At 36.7% G+C, this 22,723-nt stretch overlaps 2 protein-coding genes across 2 annotated transcripts in view; one reads left to right on the top strand and one right to left on the bottom strand.

Moving 5' to 3' along the window:
* hmgcll1 (3-hydroxymethyl-3-methylglutaryl-CoA lyase like 1) overlaps positions 1–17,426 on the top strand; it is a 59,769-nt gene extending 42,343 nt beyond the window's left edge. The window contains exon 8 of the mRNA XM_055170788.2: positions 17,306–17,426. Within this exon, the coding sequence (XP_055026763.2) occupies positions 17,306–17,332 (27 nt within the window). The 3' untranslated portion in view covers positions 17,333–17,426. The remainder of the gene's footprint in view (positions 1–17,305) is intronic.
* On the bottom strand, positions 4,716–21,880 carry gfral (GDNF family receptor alpha like). Its single transcript, XM_055170784.2, has 9 exons — positions 21,697–21,880; positions 21,247–21,384; positions 20,317–20,469; positions 17,586–17,642; positions 17,165–17,492; positions 6,288–6,541; positions 6,050–6,196; positions 5,869–5,953; positions 4,716–5,488 (listed from the first exon to the last, which is right to left on the bottom strand). Exons 1-9 carry the CDS (start codon positions 21,725–21,727, stop codon positions 5,404–5,406), a joined length of 1,278 nt encoding a protein of 425 aa, XP_055026759.2. The 5' UTR covers positions 21,728–21,880; the 3' UTR covers positions 4,716–5,403.
* Between the last annotated feature and the right edge of the window lie 843 nt (positions 21,881–22,723).

The following is a 22,723-nucleotide window of genomic DNA, read 5'->3' as shown; positions in this document are numbered from 1 at the left end:
AATGCCAAGCTGTGATCTCTTCCGACTGGGCCAGTATAAGCCTGTTGTTGATGTCATTTATTACATGGATCCCTGAAGTTGCAAAGGACCCAGAGCTTGTGGGGGTGTGTAGTGATAAGGGTAGGCCAGAAGAAAAGACTCAGTACTAATACAGCACAGCCTCAGCTTGACTCTGAGAAGATTGCTATGTTCTGGTATAACCTCTGTTTAAAAATATGTTTAGTTAAATCTATTGTGACAAACAAATCCTCAGACTGTCTGCAGAGTCAGCCCAGTCTCACGAAACTACGTACCTATAGTCACATAAATGTTTGATTATTTTTCGTGATACTGTCATAAATTTCTGAGTTTGTTCGTGACCGTATCACCAATTTATGTTTACCTGTCATTGTCACGTATTGGTTACTCAACTCTTTCAGTTTAGGGTTAGATTTACATAACATGACATCCTTACCCCTCATCCTTTTTAATACTAGAAAGTACTCTGTAAAAATATGATTCCTTCTGGTTAATGCTCTTTAGCCAAACTATGCCTTTGCCTCGTGTGTATAACAGTGGGCTGGGCAGTTCATCAGGGATGTAAGGAGAATGAAAGTTCTTTGATCGCTTACATAAAATAGGAAACATACACTTCCGTTCTGTCTGGTCTTAAAGTGTATGTTGCAGGTTAACCACCACTGTCGATTAATGGGTACATAAATCACTCAAGATATGTGTATAATTTTTAAAATGTCTCAAAAATGGTCTTAAAGACCACTTTTTTTACGTTTTTGGTATTAACGGTTTTTTTAACGCAATTCTGCGATGACGTCACGTTGGGGAGAAGTGGAGAAAGACTCAGCCAGAGCCATAGAGATAGATGAGACATTTATTGCTGTTTAATACTTACGTATATAATTTGGAAATCATATATACATCGTAGGAAATATATAATGTGTTATACTGCAAAGTTACCTTGCTAATTATTATTTATGATATATGTGGAGATAAATAAAACTTCGCAAATCTGCTGATTTGATCCATTCATGTCCTGACCACCAGGCTAGAGATTTTTAAACATCCTTAATCCACACTTACTAGTCTATCAAATAATATCTCAAATATATTGTTTTGTGAAATAAAAGGATGCTTTGTTATATTGTTTATGCGATTATAACGAATCACACGATCATTTTATACGCAGCAGCTGTCAGCAGCTGCAGCACACTCGGATCCGACCGCATACATACTGTAATAAACAGGCGTTCGGCGGCTTTTTACATCACGACAGGCTATGCCATTTGAGGAGGACACGCTCATTGATCACCGTATTTTTATAAATCCTGTACATGTTTGGACCTGCCGAACAGGTTGAGCACTTTTATATACTTTGTTGAGCAGAAAGGCTGCTCAGTTTGACCAGCGGGCTGCGGGAACCGGCGCACATCACGCCGCCAGACGGTGTTGCTAATATAACTCGAAATGTATAACTATTATCAGATCGGCCCGGGAAAGTCCCGACTCTCTCGATTGCCATTCCGCTACTGGCTGTAAGAAAGTGAGTGTGTTTGGGTCGCTGGTCCCCGCGAACAGACGTGACGTGTTTCACTCACCTTCCAGGATTAGAGACATGCTGCCAAAACCGTTTGTGCTGAAGATCGCATAAAGTTACACCCATTTCAGGCAGGATCATGGACCCCCTCAAGCCAGCATGCACGAGTATGTTAATTGTTTGTTTACTTTCTACACGAAGATATGCTAACCTTATGCTATCTGGCTGTCTGCCTATCTCTCTATACTAGCCTATCCATCTGTCTGTCTGTCTATCTATCTGTCTATCTATCTTATCTATCTATCTATCTATGTATCTATCTATCTATGTATGTATGTATGTATGTATGTATGTATGTATGTATTTATCTATTATCTGTGCTATCAGAACTGTACTTTACTCGTCTTTCTATAGTCATTCTCAATGCTCTCAAGGCGGCTTTGGTCAATTCTCTCCCCAGCGTGACGTCATACAGTGCGTTGTGAGGGAAAGGAGAATCATTGCAAATTGCTGTACTTTTTCATACTTTTTCGGGTTTTGTGATACCCAACAACATAAAATACAATGGATAACAGTTTAAATGTTTATTATCAACAAGCAAATTGCACAAATTCGTTGAAAAATTTTACCTGCAAAACGCCCTTTAAGCCCGGAATACACTGCACGATTTTTGTCCTCTTATAAGATCATTACCTTATCACACTGTGCGACATGTATCGTTTAAACTCGGGTACGAGACTGTACGATGATGACACGGAAGCTTCGGCGGCAGCGTCACACGTTGCGCAACGTCACCAGCATGCGCTCGTGGTAAACAAATACTGGCGCGCAGGTCGTAGCAGCAAACACACTGTGCGGTGATCATGCCGAATTTCTGACACTGCCAGAAAACTATCGTAGCCTATCTTTGGACGCAAGACCGGGAAACCGGCCGTCTTTGAACCTCTCTCACTGTACGACATAGGACCACAGACGGAGAGCCACGATCACAGAAATCGCGACGATAGTTTCACGATGGCAATCTTTCGTCTGGGACAGCCAATTATCGTGCAGTGTATCCCGGGCTTAACTCAATCTACATTTGCAATCAAAATCTCAAATCTCACACACAACTAATAAATTCCTTTTCTAACACCCACACATTTAGACAAACGACTTCCTGAGGACAAAGAAGCTGATGACGTTTTTTAGGGTCTTTGTGGGGTGCTTTGCAATGTCACCTGACCTTGGCATTGCCTATAAATAGCTATGATTTCACTAGTGCTCTGAAGGCACAACATTGGCAATAGGGTTGGGCAGTTTATAACCGTAATTATATTTTTCTATTCCGTGTACACTGCGGAAATATAAATGTTAGGCCTGGCTAACACTGCACTTTTACATGATAGACTGAGTGTGATGAAGAAACATGTGAAATAAAACACGCCCAAACCAGCTCCATATACATGCTTTCAGCCACGCAGTGCTGGTCCACAGAAAAATTTAGAGCAGTTGTCTTAGAAGCAAAAGAGCTCAAAAAGAAATCCATGACCATATTTATTATGGGTAAAGTTTCCTTTGCATTTTTTATTTGGAAGGTTTTGCTGTTACTGGAGGAAGCCAGTGCTGTCCACCGATCAGAGTAACATTAAAGAAGTACTGGATGCATTAACAAATATGACATTTCATTAATATGACAGAGACACGCATCTAAAATAAAACAGACAGGAGATCAAATGATTGATGTTTGGACTTCTCATTACATTTACATGACACTTTCATATAGAGATTTAAAAATGAAAGCATGAAGATTTGTCATTACGGGCATCTTCAATGTGTGTAGAAAAAATAAGCAGGCTATAATAATGTATAATATAATGCATATAATAATAATAATAATAAAGATCATGTATAATCAGTGTTGGGGGTAACGCATTACAAGTAATGTGCATTACGTAATAATATTACTTTTCTGAAAAATTTAAATAACGCATTACTTTTTAAATTTACACATTAATATTTAAGTTACTTTTTAAGTTTAATTAATTTGATAAAAAAACTATGTACTGAATTAAACTAAACATAGTCACATTTTGCACTTTATGTGTACACGCCTGTGTGGGAACAGTTTGAGTCAGAAACTGATATGGCAGGCCAGAGCTTGACATTTTTGTGATGAAATATGTCATTTCTGAATGCAGAACATTTTAGTCATAAAAACATCTGCAAGGCCTCAAAGAGATCAAGCCTAAGCCAAGAAAAAGTTACTAAAAAGTAATGTAAGCATTACTTTCCATGAAAAGTAACTAAGTAATGTAATACTAGTTAATTTTTGGGAGTAACTGAATATTGTAATGCATTACTTTTAAAAGTAACTTTCCCCAAAACTATTTAAATGTTTTTACTGGATCCGTAATTTAATTTTTTTTAGCCAAACTTGATATGCTGTAAAAGCACTGCTAAGCTTGTAAACAAGAGTTTATAGTTCTTTAGACATTATTGATGCATCTCTGACATCAGTTGACACTCACAGCATCTGTCTGGAGATAAATGTTTAACTACAGGTGCTATGAGCTCTACTGCAAACACATTTGACTTTATCCTGATTCAGGAATCCACCTCTTATAATTTAGTCTGTATTTACACTTCTTTGCTTGCCACTGCTTGCTCTAATTGTTGGCTATGAATTGTAAAGCACCACTTTGTTTACCTTTGTATTACCTCTTTATTTGAGAGGGTAATAGATATTGAGCTTATTTAACTATCAGGTGTATAAGAGAGAAAGCAAACAAACATACGATATGACTGCTCCCGTAAATTTACTTAACAAAAGCAGGCCAACCTGTTATAGAAAACCAACTGTGTTAGGTATATGTGTAATTAACAAACACATGCACGTGTTTTCTCGTTTTTAACTGGTTCTGCCTTTCTCATTGTGTTTCTCACCTGTCCACCAGGTCAATAAAGCTATTGTAATCCCTCGGGGGAATTTTTGTTTTGGGCTCTTAGAGTAGATAAAGATGCACACATTAGTGTTGCGTAATAGAGATGCATGTTAAACACATCACCTATCTTACATCTTATAACTTGTTGCATGTTATGATTAATAATTGCAAACTCAATTCCTACAATTTGTGTTGTTAAAGAATGATGATGCTTTATAATGAATCACACCCCTAAAAGAGTGATGATAAAGAAGATAAATGCAATCAACCCAAAACAGAATAATTACAGTATGAAACACATTACGATCCCTGTGTGACAAAAGGTTGACCATCTGTGTGAAAGAAGATCAGCTTAAGTGAAACGTCTCATTAATGTCTGTGTTAAAGCCTCTAATGGTGATTTAATGTGAGGCCTGACACTGGGGTTCACCAAACACATTATAAGTCTTTCAAACATCTGGATTGTGGTGTTTGGATGTAAGGGGTGTAAGAATGAAGACAAGACAAAGTGATGCATCCTGATGAAAATCAGATGGGTTAAACGAGAAAATAATATTTCATCCTGTAGGCTTTCCTTATGTTAGCTACTAAACTTTTGACATTTATTCATCTTAATTAAGACAACATCAATTGCGCTGAATGTTACACATTAGCACTTTATTCATAATGCAACACATCTGACCTGAATCAAGCTCAGACAAACAATATGTTTTATGCAATACCAAACTACACAAAGCTTAACACAGTCAACATTGGTGCACACGGAAGATGAGAGATGGCAGAGATGGGCACATGGCTCAAATAATTTGCAATAAAACCATTGCAGCTTCACAGACATTAGCAATTCTACATTAAAGGGATCATATATTTATACATTACTGTGAACACTTTATCTAGAATGTGCAAAATGTCAAAATAACATCAAAATAAAGCATTTTATAAAAACACTCAAATATCATCAGACACCAACATCAAAGATTTTGACTGATGGGCCTCAAAACTTTGTTGTTTTGCAGCAGCTTGGTGTAACCTCCTAAAAATAAAGCAGACAAATAAGTCATATGACAGTTATGCTTTACATTATAATGCATTAAATTAATTAAAATGATAGTTCACCCCATTTTCTCATCCTCATGTTGTTAAAACCTGTATGAATTTCTTTTTTTCTGATGATATTTTGATAGATGATGGTAAGCACACAGCTGAGTGTAACCATTGACTTTCATAGTAGAAAAAACAAATACGATGGAATCCAATGGGTACCATCAACTGTGTGCTTACCATCATTTATCAAAATATCTTCTTTTGTGTTTATACGAAAAAAACAAATTCATATAGATTTAGAACAACATGAGGATGAGAAAATGATGACAGAATTTTAATTTCTGGGTGAACTATCCCTTTAAGCCTTACCTTAGTCTGTGCAAAACAAGGCTGACTGCGAGCAATACAACCACCGTCAACACAGAGATGTATATCAATAAGTACAGCAGCTGATCTGGTATGAAACAAGCAACAGTTACATGAAAATATATAATATAAATGCATACTCACTGAGCAAAAAAACCCACTTTTAATAAATGACCCAACTCACCACTTAACTGCACAGCACTCGATTCATTGGTCGGTTGCCACCCAGCACTTGAGTCATTGGTCGGCTGGTGTTGAACACTGGAATCATTGGTCAGTTCATATTGAACACTTGTTTCATCTGGTAGTTTGTCTTTGGTCCTTGAAAGCTCTATAGGGGTTTAATTAAAATGCTAAGTCTAAATAAGATATTAGCAGTGGGTAACAAAGATAACTAGCCAAAAACCTCCTTAAATACTTACTGAAAAGGGACTTGTTTTGGAAAATGTGTTGCAGTTCATTACACCTATGCAGGTCATGATGTGGTACTCCGTCACAAACACATGGCTCGTGTAGCACTGAACCCATTGTAGCCACAAATGCCACCCTGCATTGGTGCTGTTCGCCCAGAAAAAAGTCAGGATCTAGTAGCTGTAGCCAATTGCTGGTGGTATGGTCATCATATGGAACCTCCTCTGCACCGAAACATTTGGACAGGTACCTGGTAAATGTTTGCCTGTGAATAGTAAATTGTTTGTTTCATTAGCAGGATAAGTCTGACCGGCAGCTGATCATGTGCCTGGTTCTGATATTAAGCGAGTTATAGGTGAACCACACTGGTGGTGGGGACATTTGAGATGTACAAGTAGACTAAAAGAAATTCTCTCCATAAGTGGGTTATGTTTTTTGTGCCATTCATATAACAGAAGCCTGTATCATGTATATCTGTTGAAGAGCTATAAGCTATCCAATCTTTTCGCTTGTTTAGTCTGACGACACCATGAGTTCCAGGTATAAACACTCCATCAGCTTCCTTAAACAAACTACACTAATATAGATGGTTTCAGCAGTAACAACATAAGCAAACAGCTTTCGTGAAACAAGCGTGACTTACAGTAAACTTATGTAAAGAATCAATAACATCACAGAGTCCTTTTAGAGTAGTTTATTTCTGATAACAAGCAAAGTAAAAGGTAAAAGTAGATTGCCTTAGTTCAAATCATAACTAAAGCGTAATAAAACTACATTGAGCTAACGTTACTCTGTGAAATTAAAATAAAAAATGCGCACATAGCGGTTATCCATGATCGCGTCTTCCCCCGTCTTAAGGAAACCAAAACATTTGTTATTATTTTTGACAAGGTATTTTCCAAGGTAGGTTCCAGAATTTAGTTAGCCAGGCCGATAAACAAACAGAAGCCGGTTTAAGTTAAGTCCTGTCCAGACGCGTAACTGCAACAATGCGTGTGCGTCCAATGAAAGTGTCTATACTCACTGTGTGTAACTACCATTCCTGACCTACAGTATATCTCCATACTGAAAATATAGATGGGATGTCGTGAGCTTGGATAATGTAGTTTACACCCAGAGTTTATAAAAGTATAGCTTAAATATGTGATATGAAAAATTGCATGCATAAACGTTGGTTAAGATTGTAATTTAATATGATGCGACCCGGAAATTGCACATGTCACGACTCACACAATCACTATCCACAAGCATTAAACCTTAACCCCCAGGGGTCCAAAAACGCGGGGACGCGTTTTGACGTGTTTTCTCCTTATCATAGCAGAATCAACTTAAAATACTCCATCATTAATAATCAAACACTTACGTGTTTGACATCATTTGAAACTCTGAAGGGTCATCTTTAATTAGTGTACATTCACAATAACAAGAGATCTTTGTGTTTTTGTCAAATAAAGAAAATAAACAGGGTGCGCATTCAGACATTTCTGTCTCTGCCAGCTGTCTCTTAAAACACGTTACAAAAATCAGTTGAAACTCCGCGAATACTCGTCACACAAACATAATACATATATCCAAAGAAAGCCTGAAATGTCTACTTTAAACAAGCTAATTATAATCAAAAACAAATAATTCTTGTTTATATAATCTGCATTGAAGTAAAGAGAGTACCGTTTTTCCTGGCTGAGCTCATTATCTCTAATGCGGTCATGCCCTCAGGCTGTTGACATGGTAATGAAGAGACAGCAGTTCCAACAATAATAAACAAAGCGTAAAGTTTTATCAGATTTAAAGACTTTACCGCATGTTTGGATTATAAACTTTATACACACACATGAGGAATATCTTCATTTATGTCTGGACATTGAGGAAGAGAAGCGTTTATCTTTAACGTTACCTAAGAAGAAGAACGATGGAAGACGCAATGCAGAAGGATATATTCCTGAAGAAACTGTAAGTCATTTTTCTTCATTTATATTTGGTATCATGTAATATGTTATGGCTTGTGCAGTTCAGCCTACATAAGCAACCTCAGCAGACTGCACGCTTCGGATTGAAAAACTTTCGCATTGTTTACAAATGAGTAAGCGTGATCACGTAATGGCGGATTTCATTGTTACATGCCTAACAGTGTTAGACACCGTTATTCACTTTCGTATCCTTCATGGCAACTTTGAGTAATGCTGCACTGCTGTATCTTTTAAGTGTGTCCTGTAATATGATTCCATGTTTACATGCTTATTTACAAACGAGTACGCGCGTGAACACGTAATGGCGTATTTCATTGTTACATGCTGTACAGTGTTAGACAGTTATTCACTTTCGTATCCTTCATGGCAACTTTGAGTAATGCTGCACTGGGGTATCTGCTGTAATATGATATTGTTTACATGCAACGCATTCCATGCATTGCGCTTTACACGCGACACCGTTTTATTATGAGCTCCGCGTTGTTTACACGGAGACGCAAGCTCGCGCACATGCGATGTGTTTTTAAAGTTTATACTCGCTTACAGAACCGCGTTTAAAACAGAAGCTAGACGATAAGGGGATGGGCATCTGAAAACAGTCATCTGAAAACAGCTTTTTATATAACTAATCATCGCAGATGTTTATGTGAGATACTAATTTAGTTTAGGTACATGATAGTTTATCTGAATGTAGTGCTATATCATTTACCCATCAGTTATGTATGTAAGGGTATTTCTGTAGACAATTTGTCTTGACAGCTGTTCATAACTCTCTTACAGGTCTGCATCCCTCTCATCAGTACAAAACTATGAAGTGGAAAAACATATTCACACTCTTTGGACATAAATTTATATGGTAACATAAGCCACATGAAGTTTACAGCTCAGTGCCCGGTTGCATGAAACTCCTTAAGTGAGGGTTTCCCTCAGGGAGAAAAAATCCCTGAGGTAAGGGATTTATTTAAGAGCATTGCAACAAAGGTCTTAACTGTCACCCTAACCTAAGTGTTTATACTAAGTATTTTACGGCAGTCTCTGCCAAAACACGGCAGCGGAGACGCGGTTGCTGTAGTTACAAAATCTCACAGCGGTAACAAATCAACGCACGCAGCTCAACAGACAGCGGATTTGTGTAAAATGAAACATCGCAAATAACAGACTGTAAAGTGCCGCATCTTTAAAACCTCAAAGTAATTCAAACTGGAAACACTTTAGATTGACGCACGATCAAACTGCTATTCTCCTAATAATGCGCATCACTTTTCTCTAAGGATTATTTCGATCGTTAGAAATGCGCGTTGGTACTTCATTTTCTTGAATAACCATACAATCAGCCATCGCATGTGACGTTAAGGGACCTGTTATAGTCCCTTAAGTTTTTAAGGGAAAATTGGACTTAAGGACTTTGTTGCAACGCATAGCAGAACTTAATGTAATACTTTAGCATTTAAGGGTAAATACTTATTGACAGCCTTAAGGTTCACTTGAGGGTTTTTCTTGCAACCCATTTTTTATTAAGGGCACCCTTAACCTTATATTTAAGGGATTTCTTAGCTTAAGGACTTTCATGCAACCGGGCACTGTTGTTTATCAGTTTTTTTATACAAGTTAAGTTTTTTAAATAGGGTTCGTTTCCAAATAAATTGAAAATGTCCTACTGACCTTCATTTCTATTTTGATTATATTGTTAACTTTTTAATAAACCTCAAACAAACATGTATACATTTGTCCTCACATTCTTTACTGTAGTTCCCTCCCGCCTCATTATGCAGCTCATTATGCGAGCCTTTGTTTGCTAGCTGTCAATCAATCCTTCTAGCATACGGCCACTCTAAACAAAAAGTGTCTTACAATTTCTAAATCAATATATTGGTTTATGTGAATCAGAAGGGCAGGATGATTTTCACATCATTTTAAAGAAAAAACTCTAGACTACTAGATTCTGTTTAGGAAAGTCTTGTTAAAACATGTTTAGTATGGGTTTTGTGAACTTATATCAGTGACTTAAAATTTTTGCTTTTTTAAAAACCACGCATAAACATTTTTCTCTCAAAAAAACAAACATGTACATACATGTAGCTCATATAATATTTTAGCCCAGTTTGTGCTGAACGCAGTGGTATGAGACACTTGCCATTATTATGTTTTAAAGCAACTGAAAAAAGACCAAATGTAAGAGCATGTCAGAACCTCTGACAGTGTCCCAAAATGGTCGGACCCCAGAGGGTTAAACAACAATAAAGGGTTTCATTGTATACGGTAATTTTACACAGTAATGTTAGATCAGTGTAGTAGTTTGTAGGCTTTATCTATGATTTGAACTAAAGTAATTTACTGGTTATTTATCTATTTGGTTACACTTTATTTTAATAGTTCATTTTAGACATTCTACTAACTTTAAATAACTTTGCAACTACATGTCAAATAACTTTCAATAATTTGCAACTATACGTCCACTAACTGTTATTAGACTATTAGTAGACTATACAGGTTAGGGTTTGGAAAGAGGTTTGGGATTGGGAATAAGTTGACATGCACCTGCAAAGATACTTCTAGACAGTTGAATGTCTGTTGAGATATCATCACAATAAAGTGTTAGTATAGATATTAAGCAGACAGTTTACTAATTCTCTAAAGATTGGTAGTTGATAAGTAGTTCCAAAGCTACCCATAATTGGTAAAATGTCCAAAGTGGACTATCGAAATAAAGTGTTACCATTTATTTTTGAAATAATCTACTCTAGAAGGCAAGGACATAGGTTGGATTCTGGTGATTGGTGGGGACATAAATAAAATGGTTGCATTGCAAAAACTGTTTATCACCGTTTACTTGACATAAACAACAGACAACTCAGTATGCAATTTACTCAGTGACATCTGACTAAACAATTTGTTATGTCCTAGGGCCTAATAAACAGTAACTGTTTAAGTCTTATCAATATCACATTGTAATATATGAATTCATATTTACTTTATAACATTGAAGAATATGCAATTAATATTTAATTTAGCCAAAAAAAATCCCAGTGTTGAAGTAGGTATGTATATCATGCTGTTTCCTGAACAACGTTTATTAAAAGGAATAGTCTACTCATTTTCAATATTAAAATATGTTATTACCTTAACTAAGAATTGTTGATACATCCCTCTATCATCTGTGTGCGTGCACGTAAGCGCTGGAGCTATATTTTATGGCGTAATAGCACTTTTGGGAGTACTTTGACTCGCCTGAAAAGTCCGCTCCCCTTCTCACTCTCATAATGGGAGAGGGAGTGTGTTACTGCGCCGAGTCGAAGTACTCCCAAAAGTGCTATTACGCCATAAAATATAGTTCCTCTTTTAAATCCGCTTAGAAAAGCCCTACGTTTTATTTTGTACCACCAAACTTGCTCGTCCAACCACTCGTCCCAAATAGGAAAAACGTTGATGTGTTTGGTCACTTCTACCTTTATCTCCAAATGGCACCATTGAATGAATGGGGCCAAGCCAAACGCCATCGTTGCCTCGCAGCGCGCCCCAGCGCCCACGCGCACGCACACAGACGACAGAGGGATGTATCAACAATTCTTAGTTAAGGTAATAACATATTTTAATATTGAAAATGAGTAGACTATTCCTTTAACGTTTCTGTAGTTCAGATTAAATCTTTTCATTAAAGGAATAGTCTACCCTTTTGCCATATTAAACTATGTTATTACATTAACTTAGACGAATTAATACATATCTATCTTTTTTCAATGCGTGCACTGTACAGCGCATGGTGTTAGCATTTAGCCTAGACCCATTCATTCCTATGGTACCAAACAGGGAAGCCACCAAACACTTCCGTGTTTTCCCTATTTAAAGACTGTTACATGAGGAGTTATATCAGTAAGTATGGTGCCACAAAATAAAACTTTTTTTTGGTACCATAGGAATGAATCGGTCTAGGCTAAATGCTAACACATTCACAACGCGCTGAGAGTTGTGAATGTGCTCCAGAGATTTTCTGATGCAGGTGCTATGGGGATGCTCAACACTTAAGAGAAGGTGCTTTAAATTTTGGGGCATTTCATTAAGGAGGTCGCATCGGACCACCCTTTATATACGATTACACGCCCGCATTAACTAGCCTATACTCGTTCCACGACTATGTAAAAGTATTCAACTAAAGGGCTATAGTTACAACATACATAAGACTGCCAATGTAAACCTCTGAAAATAATATTTCACAGTTCTGTCACAGTCTAGCCCTGAATACAACGGAGCAGCAAACGCAGCAACAGACACTCTGCACGCTTCGGCTTAAAAGTCTCAGATCACGAAATCACACAGCCAGTTACCAACACTAGTGATAAATCAGCATTGGCCACTGCACCCATTGGCCAAAGAAGAGATGAATATTGATTTTAGGCGTAATCAAAGTTACACAAAGATAATGACAATTAAAGATCAGGAGGTTGAGATTGTGGAATCATACAAATATCTGGGATGCGAAATTGATAACAAGCTGAATTTTAATGTACATGTGGGGAAGATTTGCAAAAGGGGCCAGCAACGCTTGTATTGTCTACGGAGATTGTCTCAATTTAATGTTGACAGAGTATTGATGTCTACACAGCAAAATCCCCGGTGTTAAATACACACTGTGGGTGTATATATAATCCACTCCCAGATGGGTGTGTATAAAGACTGGTGTTAAAATTTAACACTGAAGCAGTGTTGAAGTTAATGAGATAATGAAGTGATGATTAAGACATTAATGGTGAACACTTGCTGGTCATTCTGTGTCAAATTAACTAAATTTTCCTGGATTTTTTTTTTTTTTTTGGAGAAAGTAATACTAAAATTATGAAGAAAGACAAAATGCAATAGATGAATTAAGGAGAAATCCCCAGTATTAAATGAACATTGTTGGGTGTATGACTCCAAAAGCTGCAATCTTTCACGTTTGCCTCTCTATCATCATCTCTGTTAAAAAAAACTAAAACTATAACTTGCTGCGTTATTTTCTAAACCGGGATGATAAGTTTAACTTCTAAACTGTCAGAACAAACTACAAGCATCCACACACATGATTTAGTTAGTAGACAAATCTTCCTTCTGACGTGATGTAATCACAGAATGTATCACATTAAATCTTAAGTTTGTGTTTGTTATGGGTTCATTTGAAGTCACCATTATTGTGATTAACATCTCCTTTAGTTAGGCATTCTTCCTTTAACCTTCACTAAACTAATTTTCCTCTTTTAGCAATTGTAACATTGTTTTATTAAGACTGTTTGTTCATTGCTTGATGTAGAGGGAAAATTTTTCATACCATCTGAGATTGGTTATTTGTTTTATTCTTTACCAATCATTTAAACATTTGAGCATAAATAAATGATGAAGACAACAATGCAAATACAAACATGCTCTATGAAAGACACTGTTCTGTAAGACTGCTGTAATGCTTTAGTTTTTTTTTTTTTTTTTTTGCTTTATAACTTCTGATACAAATCTCAACAAGGGTGACAGTAAATGTTAAGAAATTTGCACAATTTTGTCATGTCACAATGCATGATGGGAGTTATGAATGAGTTTTATACAATCCTGGTACCCAGCATGCATTGCGGCATGAAGCTTTGTTGTTGATTGTCACCATGATTGTGTTTTATAGGCTGATTGTTAATGTCTCAGTGTGTCTGACTGACACCATAGATTAGATTTCGGTGAAAAACATTAACTCTTGAGGCTATATGGATTTCATGGGGTGGACCAAATATAAAATTATACACTTATATACAGTGGTTATTTTTTGGCATGAGAACATTGAATCACAACACTTATGTTTTCATAATAATTAACATTGTAACAGTTCTAGACTTCATTTCTCTCATCTTCCTCCGCTCTAACAGAAGTGTTTAATTAACACACTGCCACAATGAGCAGAAAAAAACTAACAATAAACTTTAAGACCCAAGTACCCAAATAAAGGAAACACTAATCGGAGCAATGGTGACTAACTTTATTAACCAGAATTACAGCAGTTGTATCGAAGTTACCCTGCAAGTAAGCTTACGATGGGCCTGTATGGGCATAGCCTAAGGGCCCCGCACAGGTTTGCTCACTGGCGAAACGTTGGCCCCTTAGCGCTGGCCCCGCATGGGCAGCCCTCACTTAGCCCCCAGGAAGCCCTCACATAGAGAAATCCCCAGAGTTAAATAAACACTGCTGGATGTATATATTGTCCCAATCTTACAGAGTGTTAAAAAGTAACAATGAAGCAGAATTAAAACCGCTGTTATCCTCTCTCTCAACATCTCTGTCTGAAATCTAAAATTGCATTTTACATCTTACTTGTAGAGTCATTTTCTTACTTTAGGTTGAGATTTTGTTTCATTTAAAGTCACCATTATTGTGATCAGTGTTTGATTTAGTTAAACTTGACTCTTGAATCTTACCTTGTTCAGTCTTTTGATTGCTATAACTTTGTGTGTTTAAAACATGTTTGTTATGGCAGCATGTGATCCTTTGGTGGTGGTCAGATCAGTAAATAAAGTCTGAACATCATCATATAAAAACTTATGTATTAATTTATTGTTTGCACGCTTAACAGAAGGATCTTTCTCTGACAATGTGATACTATAGTATGAGATCGAGCTTTCTTATAGCAGTTTGTCTTTCTGAAGAATTTTGAAACACTGACACTTAAAATTAACTGCTCTTCAATGTAGACACACACATATCAAGAATCAGAGTATGAATCACAATGATGGTGACAATAAAACGAAAAGCTTCATGCTGCAATGCATGCTGGGTATCAACAAATTACAAATCTCACCCAGAACTCCCAGAATGCACTGCGGCATGAATACATAATGACCTTTTTTTACCATTTTCTTTGTCACCATCGTTGAGATTCACACTCCGATTCTTGACGTCTGTGCATCCACATTGTTCAGCGGCCAATGTTTATGTGCAAACTATCAAAATCCTTCAGAATGACAAACTGCCACGAGAGTTCTGGACCCTACACTGTTGTATTTCATTATTAACAGAAAATTATGCTTCTGATGAGTGGGGAAAACTATATTAATAAATCTGTTCATTAAATGATTATGTTTGACAATGTTTATGTATCAACCATCAATATTCAACTACAATTGCATTTTCTTTGCTATAACATGTGTTTTAAACACACTTAGATATAGCAGTCAGAAAACACTAACAAGCCAACGGTCAAGAGTCAAAGTCCAATCAAAACAACCACTGATCACAACTATGGTGACTTTGGATGAAACAGCCAACATCTCAACATAAGATAAGAAAATGACTCTACAAGTAAGATGCAAAATGCAATTTTATATTTCAGACAGAGATGTTGAGAAAGAGGACAACAGAGCTTTTAATTCTGCTTCATTGTTACTTTTTAACACTCTGTAAGATGGGACAGTATATACATCCAGCAGTGTTCATTTAACTCAAGGGATTTTTCTGTATGAGGGCTTCCTGGGGGCTAAGTGAGGGCTGCCTGCGCAGGGCCAGCGCTAAAGGGCCAACGTTTTGCCAATGAGCAAACTTGCGCGGGGCCCTTAGACTAGCCCTAAGTGGGCCCATAAAGGGCCATTGTAGGCTTACTTGCAGGGTATCCATGTAACTCTGCAAGCAAGTTGTTATTTTAGTTTTCAAACAGAGATGATGATAGTGTTTATTTAACTGTGGGGATTTCATCTATTACATTTAAATATTTTGTCTTTCTGCATTATTTTAGTATTACTTTATCCAGAAAAAGAGTCATCAAAATAAAAAATTAAAGACAGGAAAAATTCTAAAATTAAGGTTGATTTGACACAGAATGACCAGCAGGTGTTCACCATTAATGTCTTAATCATCACTTCATTATCTCATTAACTTTAACACTGCTTCAGTGTTAAATTTTAACACCAGTCTTTATACACACCCATCTGGGAGTGGATTATATATACACCCACAGTGTGTATTTAACACCGGGGATTTTGCTGTGTATGTTTTATAAAGCTTATATTGAGTCTGTCTTAACATTTGCTATGTTGTGCTGGTATGGCAGTCTTGGTGTGAAGGCAAAGACTGCAGTGGTGAAAATAGTTAATACTAGCAGTAAGATTTTAGGAATTCAGCAAAGTCACCCTACCGAATTATATAATAGACAGGTAGTCTGAAAAGCCCAATCCATCCAAACGGTTACTTCGCATCCTCTTTTTTCTGAGTTTCAGCTTTTACCTTCTGGATCTCGGTTAAGATTCCCTCCGGTTAGGAGTAATAGGTATAAACATTCATTTATTCCTACTTCTATCTCCTTGCTAAATTTGGGTAGAGGGGGAGAATATGGAGGCAGGTAGTCGACTGGTCTTGTTGTGTGTTGTTCTGTGTATTTTTATTCTTATTCTGATTTTAAATGTACAATTTTAATGTAGTGTTAATTGTTCTTTATGTGCTGGTCTTGCTGTACAACCAGTTGCCCTTAGGGGACATAAATAAATAAAGAAAGAAAGAAAGATCACATGTTTGGGCGTCATGATATTTTAGCTAAATATATATTTTAAAATTATTATTTAACTCCCTTTTTTAGCAACACGAAAACACTATTCAAACATGACATTAAAATATAAATATAAAAAATTACAGACATTTCTTGGGGGTGCTGGGCGGGTGCTATTGATATTATAGCCGGAGCTACAGCACCACCTAGCTCCTCCCTGGCGCCGCCACTGGCTAGAAGGACTCTGTTTTTATTGATTCTATGCAATAGTCTGCCGGAAGTTTCGTTTGGGCCACGGGGGCCACTTGTTTATGTTATTGCTGCTAAAAAAGTCTACAACGCTACGTGTTGTCCAAACTAATTATATTTATGTAACTTGATTGTTGTCTTGGAAACCTATACAGTGTGCATGATTTTCCATCGAGGAACTATAAGTTCTAACCTGCACCGCTTATCTTCAGAGCAGCTATCCAGCATCTCCAGGCAGGTCCAGTGTGTTTGGGTGTGGTCAGTCTCACAGGAGCTGGAGTGCAGAGAGGTCTTCATCAGTTGACATTCTTGATCTTCTGTATCACAGTCACAGAACACCAGATTCTCCGCTATATTGTGAGGAAGAGCTGAGTAGAACTGACCCATAGCCTGCCTGCATCGACGGGGTCTGCACTTGTGAGGACTGCAGGCCTGGATAAATGGCACCATGTTCCTATTACAGACCTCCTCCTCAAGACATGCCATTGTCTCCTCCAGACATGATTTGCCTATGTGGTGTACTGAATTAATATTGTGAGAAAGATAAGTAAGGACAGGTTTCATGTCATTGTCTGTACATCACAACACATGGTACTGTACATCAAAGGACTTACCATGTCCTATTTGGGCACTGGCTTGCAATTTTGCCTCAAGTTCTTTCTTTTCTTGAGCTGGAAAACATTAAAGGATTAGTTAACAAAGAAAATAAAGGTTATGTTATCATTTTATTGAAACCCATACTGTATGTTAGCCATTACTAACTGATAAATCTGAAAGTGTATTCATGCTCAGATTTGGTGTTATTAAGGCCATTGGTTGAAACTAAATGTGAGGTGCTAGTTAAAATATGTTGAACAAAAAAATTCATAAGAATAATTAATAAAAGTGTTTAAAAATACCAAAAATATAACCTGCAGATTTCTGCTTTTAAACCATTTCTTACATTAATGTGCAATAGCCTACTGCAAATCCAATTTTAATACTTCAATGTAGGTGACCTTAATAATACACAGCAAAATCCCCGGTGTTAAATAAACACTGTGGGTGTATATATAATCCACTCCCAGATGGGTGTGTATAAAGACTGGTGTTAAAATTTAACACTGAAGCAGTGTTGAAGTTAATGAGATAATGAAGTGATGATTGGGACGTTGATGGTGAGCACCTGCTGGTCATTCTGTGTCAAATCAACCAAATTTTCCTGGATTTTTTTTGTGGAGAAAGTAATACTAAAATTATGAAGAAAGACAAAATGCAATAGATGAATACAGCGAAATCCCCAGTATTAAATTAACATTGTTGGGTGTATGACTCCGAAAGCTGCAATCTTGCACGTTTGCCTCTCTATCATCATCTCTGTTAAAAAAACTAAAATTTTAACTTGCAGCGTTATTTTCTAAACCGGGATGATAAGTTTAACTTCTAAACAGCTGTCAGAACAAAATACAAGTGCTCAACTATTCCAGCATCCACACGCGTGATTTAGTAGACAAATCTTCTTTCTGACGTGATGTAATCACAGAATGTATCACATTAAATCTTAAGTTTGTGTTTGTTATGAGTTCATTTGAAGTCACCATTATTGTGATTAACGTTTCCTTTAGTTAGACATTCTTCCTTTAACCTTCACTAAACTAGTTTTCCTCTTTTAGCAATTGTAACATTGTTTTATTAAGACTGTTTGTTCATTGCTTGATGTAGAGGGAAAACTTTTCATAGCATCTGAGATTGGTTATTTATTTTATTCTTTACCAATCATTAAAACGTTAGATCATAAATAAATGATAAAGACAAAAATGCAAATACAAAAATGCTCTATGAAAGACACTGTTCTGTAAGACTGCTGTAATGCTTTAGTTTTTTTTTTTTTGCTTAAGAGAGACATCATAACTTCTGATACACATCTCAACAAGGGTGACAGTAAAGGGTAAGAAATTTGCACAAGTTTGATATGTCACAATGCATGATGGGAGTTATGAATGAGTTTTCTACAATCCTGGTACCCAGCATGCATTGCGGCATGAAGCTTTGTTGTTGATTGTCACCATGATTGTGTTTAATAGGCTGATTGTTGATGTCTCAGTGTGTCTGACTGACACCGCAGATTAGACTTTGGGGAAAAATATTAACTCTTAAGGCTATATGGATTTCATGGGGTGGACCGAATATAAAATTATACACTTATATACGGTGATTATTTTTTTGTATGAGATCATTGAATCACAACACTTATGTTTTCATAATAATTAACATAGTAACAGTTATAGACTTCATTTCTCTCATCTTTCTCTGCTCTAACAGAAGTGTTTAATTAACACACTTCCACAATGAGCAGAAAAAAACTAACAATAAACTTCAAGACCCAAGTACCCAACTAAAGGAAACACTAATCGGAGCAATGGTGACTAACTTTATTAACCAGATTTACAGCAGTTGTATCGAAGTTAAACTTATCATCCATGTAACTCTGCAAGCAAGTTGTAATTTTAGTTTTCAAACAGAGATGATGATAGTGTTTATTTAACTGTGGGGATTTCATCTATTACATTTAAATATTTTGTCTTTCTGCATTATTTTGGTATTACTTTATCCAGAAAAAGAGTCATCAAAATAAAAAATTAAAGACAGGGAAAATTCTAAAATTAAGGTTGATTTGGCACAGAGTGACCAGCAGGTGTTCACCATTAATGTCTTAATCATCACTTCATTATCTCATTAACTTCAACACTGCTTCAGTGTTAAATTTTAACACCAGTCTTTATACACACACACATCTGGGAGTGGATTATATATACACCCACAGTGTTTATTTAACACCGGGGATTTTGCTGTGTAATGATTTGTTTAATAATGAGGAACTGTACATAGTTTATTCTTACAGTGTAAGCATATTAAGATTTATATTAATACTTATCATGGTTGAAAACACCTTTCTGGATCTACACGCGAAAAATGTTGAGTAAAAGCAATATTTGTCAGCTTTGTCAAGAGTTGTGTGCTAAAGATGCTGTCATAATTTGGTATGCAAATGTTATCAGGGCTTGAAGAAAATCGCTTTGTTACTTTCACCCCGTTCTCCCCTATATCTTTAAGTACCAAGGTAACAATATGTTCCAGTATTTATGGATATTATCTGTCCATAAACTCTCCAAACTCTCCACACTACAGAGCTACATAGACTTAAATCAGAAAAGAGCAAGTGTTTGTGTGATAATATTCAGGATGCCAATTAGCAGGCAGTTGCTAAAGTAACAATAATAGTTTGTAGCATATAGTATTTAAGCAGGCCTCTTTAAAGTGCAATTACATATTTTTGGTAAGTAATACTTAAAGCATGCGATATACCCAAATGTTGCTGGCATTGAGAATACAGCTGTTGTAGTGTGCTGCATGGATCTGAAGTATAACATAGGCAGTCTCCCAAAGCAGGTGAGCGGGTCATTATCATCTGAAGAGTGCCGTTACAGATCTTTGGATCAGTCAACTGGCAACTTCCATCTTAGCACGGAGAGAAAAATCAGCAAAACAGACTTTACTGGAAGCCCTTGTCACAGACAACATTGATCTACAGTATACAACTGGTACTGTGGACGGGACATCAACACTGGCCGTTCAACCAAATCTGTTTATATATGTGTTATATTATATTTTTAATACAGTAAGGTGATGTCTACTGTATGTGCCAGTACAGTACCAGTGTCTATATAAAGTGTATAATTCTTAAAGTGATCCTTAAATGAAGCTATAAAAAGAGCTCAGGTGCTCTTTGATTTATAAAATGCTGCATGTTTTTTTCAAAACGATCAGGGTAGCAAATTACCTTAAAAGTAGATTTATTCTGTTATGTATTTTCTTCATTGCTTTGTTTTATTAAAGTATCTCCAATAAACAATGTTGTGTCCCCTTAAGCTATACCAATTCTCTCACCTGGTGGAGATGCGGCCATAAGTCTTAAGAGTTTGCTCAGGGCTATTGCTCGTAAATCCAATAATTGCCAGTGCGGTTATAGGACAATACAGATTGGGGTGGGTTGGCACACAATTTATTCTTTGTTTAAAAAAGCAAACTAATAATATTCAAAATAATAATAAGACAAGACTTAATTCTTTTTTGGAGAGGGCATTTGATTTGAGGCATTTGTTGTCACAATATGAATAAAAATGATGTCATCAACAGGTTTAAATATTTAAACCTTTTCAAACATTCAGATTGTGACAACTAATTATGAACCAAAAATTTAACTTTTTCGTTTCTTTAATACAAACAATAGCCTACCTTTTAAATCACAGATTTGACTGAAGAAGTCTTGTTCATTTTTACAGAAGTGAGGGGAAACACAGGCATCCACGTGTGAAATGCATACAGTAGATCTTGATGTGTTAATGGAAACTACCTGATACATCAAATGACACACTGGGGAAAAAACTAAACAAAATGAGATTTATAATATAAAATAATAACTGTTCAGCATGGAGGTAATAATACCTACTAATAATAAAAACAAGCACATTGTCTATCCCTTTCTTAGGCCATTGTAAAACGAAAACAAAGTTTGTTCACATGCACTGCAAAGATGCAAAATCCGTCTGATGAGACAGATAAAGTTCATGACATGTTAACTGAAACTGAGAGATTGAAAATTCCTGTTTCAATCTACACACAATACAAAGAGAGAAGCATGTTTAGTTTTCACAATCAATGAAGCATTAAACAGATTCTACTTACCAATAAGAAGTGCTGCTTTCATGGCTTTCATACAGTAGAGTAAGCGTGGTAGAGACGGTTGCTGTTGTGTCAGTGTTCAGTACCTGTGTGAGTGGACAGCTCTGCTTCTCTTCACGCTATTCATACACACTGAGTGACGTCACTGTGTCGATTATTAACACAGCTCAGGTGTCACTCACCTGCTCATCTCACTATAGAGTCAATAACCTGAGATGAGCCTATTCACTTGATAAATACTAAAACATTTCTCATGCTTATCAGCTATAAACTGTTTATTTCAATATAAAAACATAGCTGCAGTTATTGGGGTTTAAGTACTTTCAGTGGCTGCTATAATAGTATAATAATAACTTATATTAGTTGAAGCTGCAATCCTTAACTTCTTTTGCCAATTCAAGCAAGTACCTAAACAATCACTGTTCAAATGATGTTTCACATTTTACAACGTCTGAATGGGCAACTGGCGGCCCAAGGGCCGCACACGGCCCGGGGTAAATTTTAATACGTCCCTCTGGACCATATTATACTTAATCAAATACTTTTAAAATTATATTTTTGAATTAGGATGTAAATACTTCCAACCAGGAGGGGGTGCTAGGTCCTGCGGATCGTCACAGTAAGAATAGTCCCGTGTTTGGGCTTATGTGAAGAAGAGGTCTTGACTGGGTACGAAAACCCGAGGCCCGACCCGAGACACGATCAGGTTCGGGTCTAAAAGTTTCACGCGTGCCTCAGACACGGGGGTCGGGTACAATAATCGGGTCTCGGGTTATTTAAAATGAATGTGTTTTTGCCAAACGGACCCGAGAAGCCCTGAACTCTCGCATGTGTGTGTCAATGTCCTTTTCAAACCTCTCCTATATTTGCCAAGAGCGCTTGAGACATTGTGTGGCTGGCAATAGGATATTTTTGTTGAGACAGACATGTCAGATAATTTTAAATGTTTTAGCGGTTACCTTGGTGTCATCGTCATATAAACAAATGGAGCAGTTCGCCAAATTTGTTGCGAGGCCACCGGGGCTGCAGA

This window comes from Misgurnus anguillicaudatus, chromosome 11 (assembly GCF_027580225.2).
Source record: "Misgurnus anguillicaudatus chromosome 11, ASM2758022v2, whole genome shotgun sequence".
Lineage (NCBI taxonomy): Eukaryota > Metazoa > Chordata > Actinopteri > Cypriniformes > Cobitidae > Misgurnus > Misgurnus anguillicaudatus.
This window is presented reverse-complemented; position numbering and strand designations above follow the sequence as displayed.

Bases quoted from the DNA above. Each gene is read 5' to 3' on its own strand.
- gfral (XM_055170784.2), bottom strand. From the start codon at position 21,727: ATGAAAGCCATGAAAGCAGCACTTCTTATTG. The intron at 6,197-6,287 runs GTAAGTATTTAA...AAACCCCTATAG, and splicing joins CCAAAACAAGTCCCTTTTCA to AGCTTTCAAGGACCAAAGAC. The intron at 5,489-5,868 runs GTAAGGCTTAAA...CTTTATTTTTAG, and splicing joins CTTGTTTTGCACAGACTAAG to GAGGTTACACCAAGCTGCTG.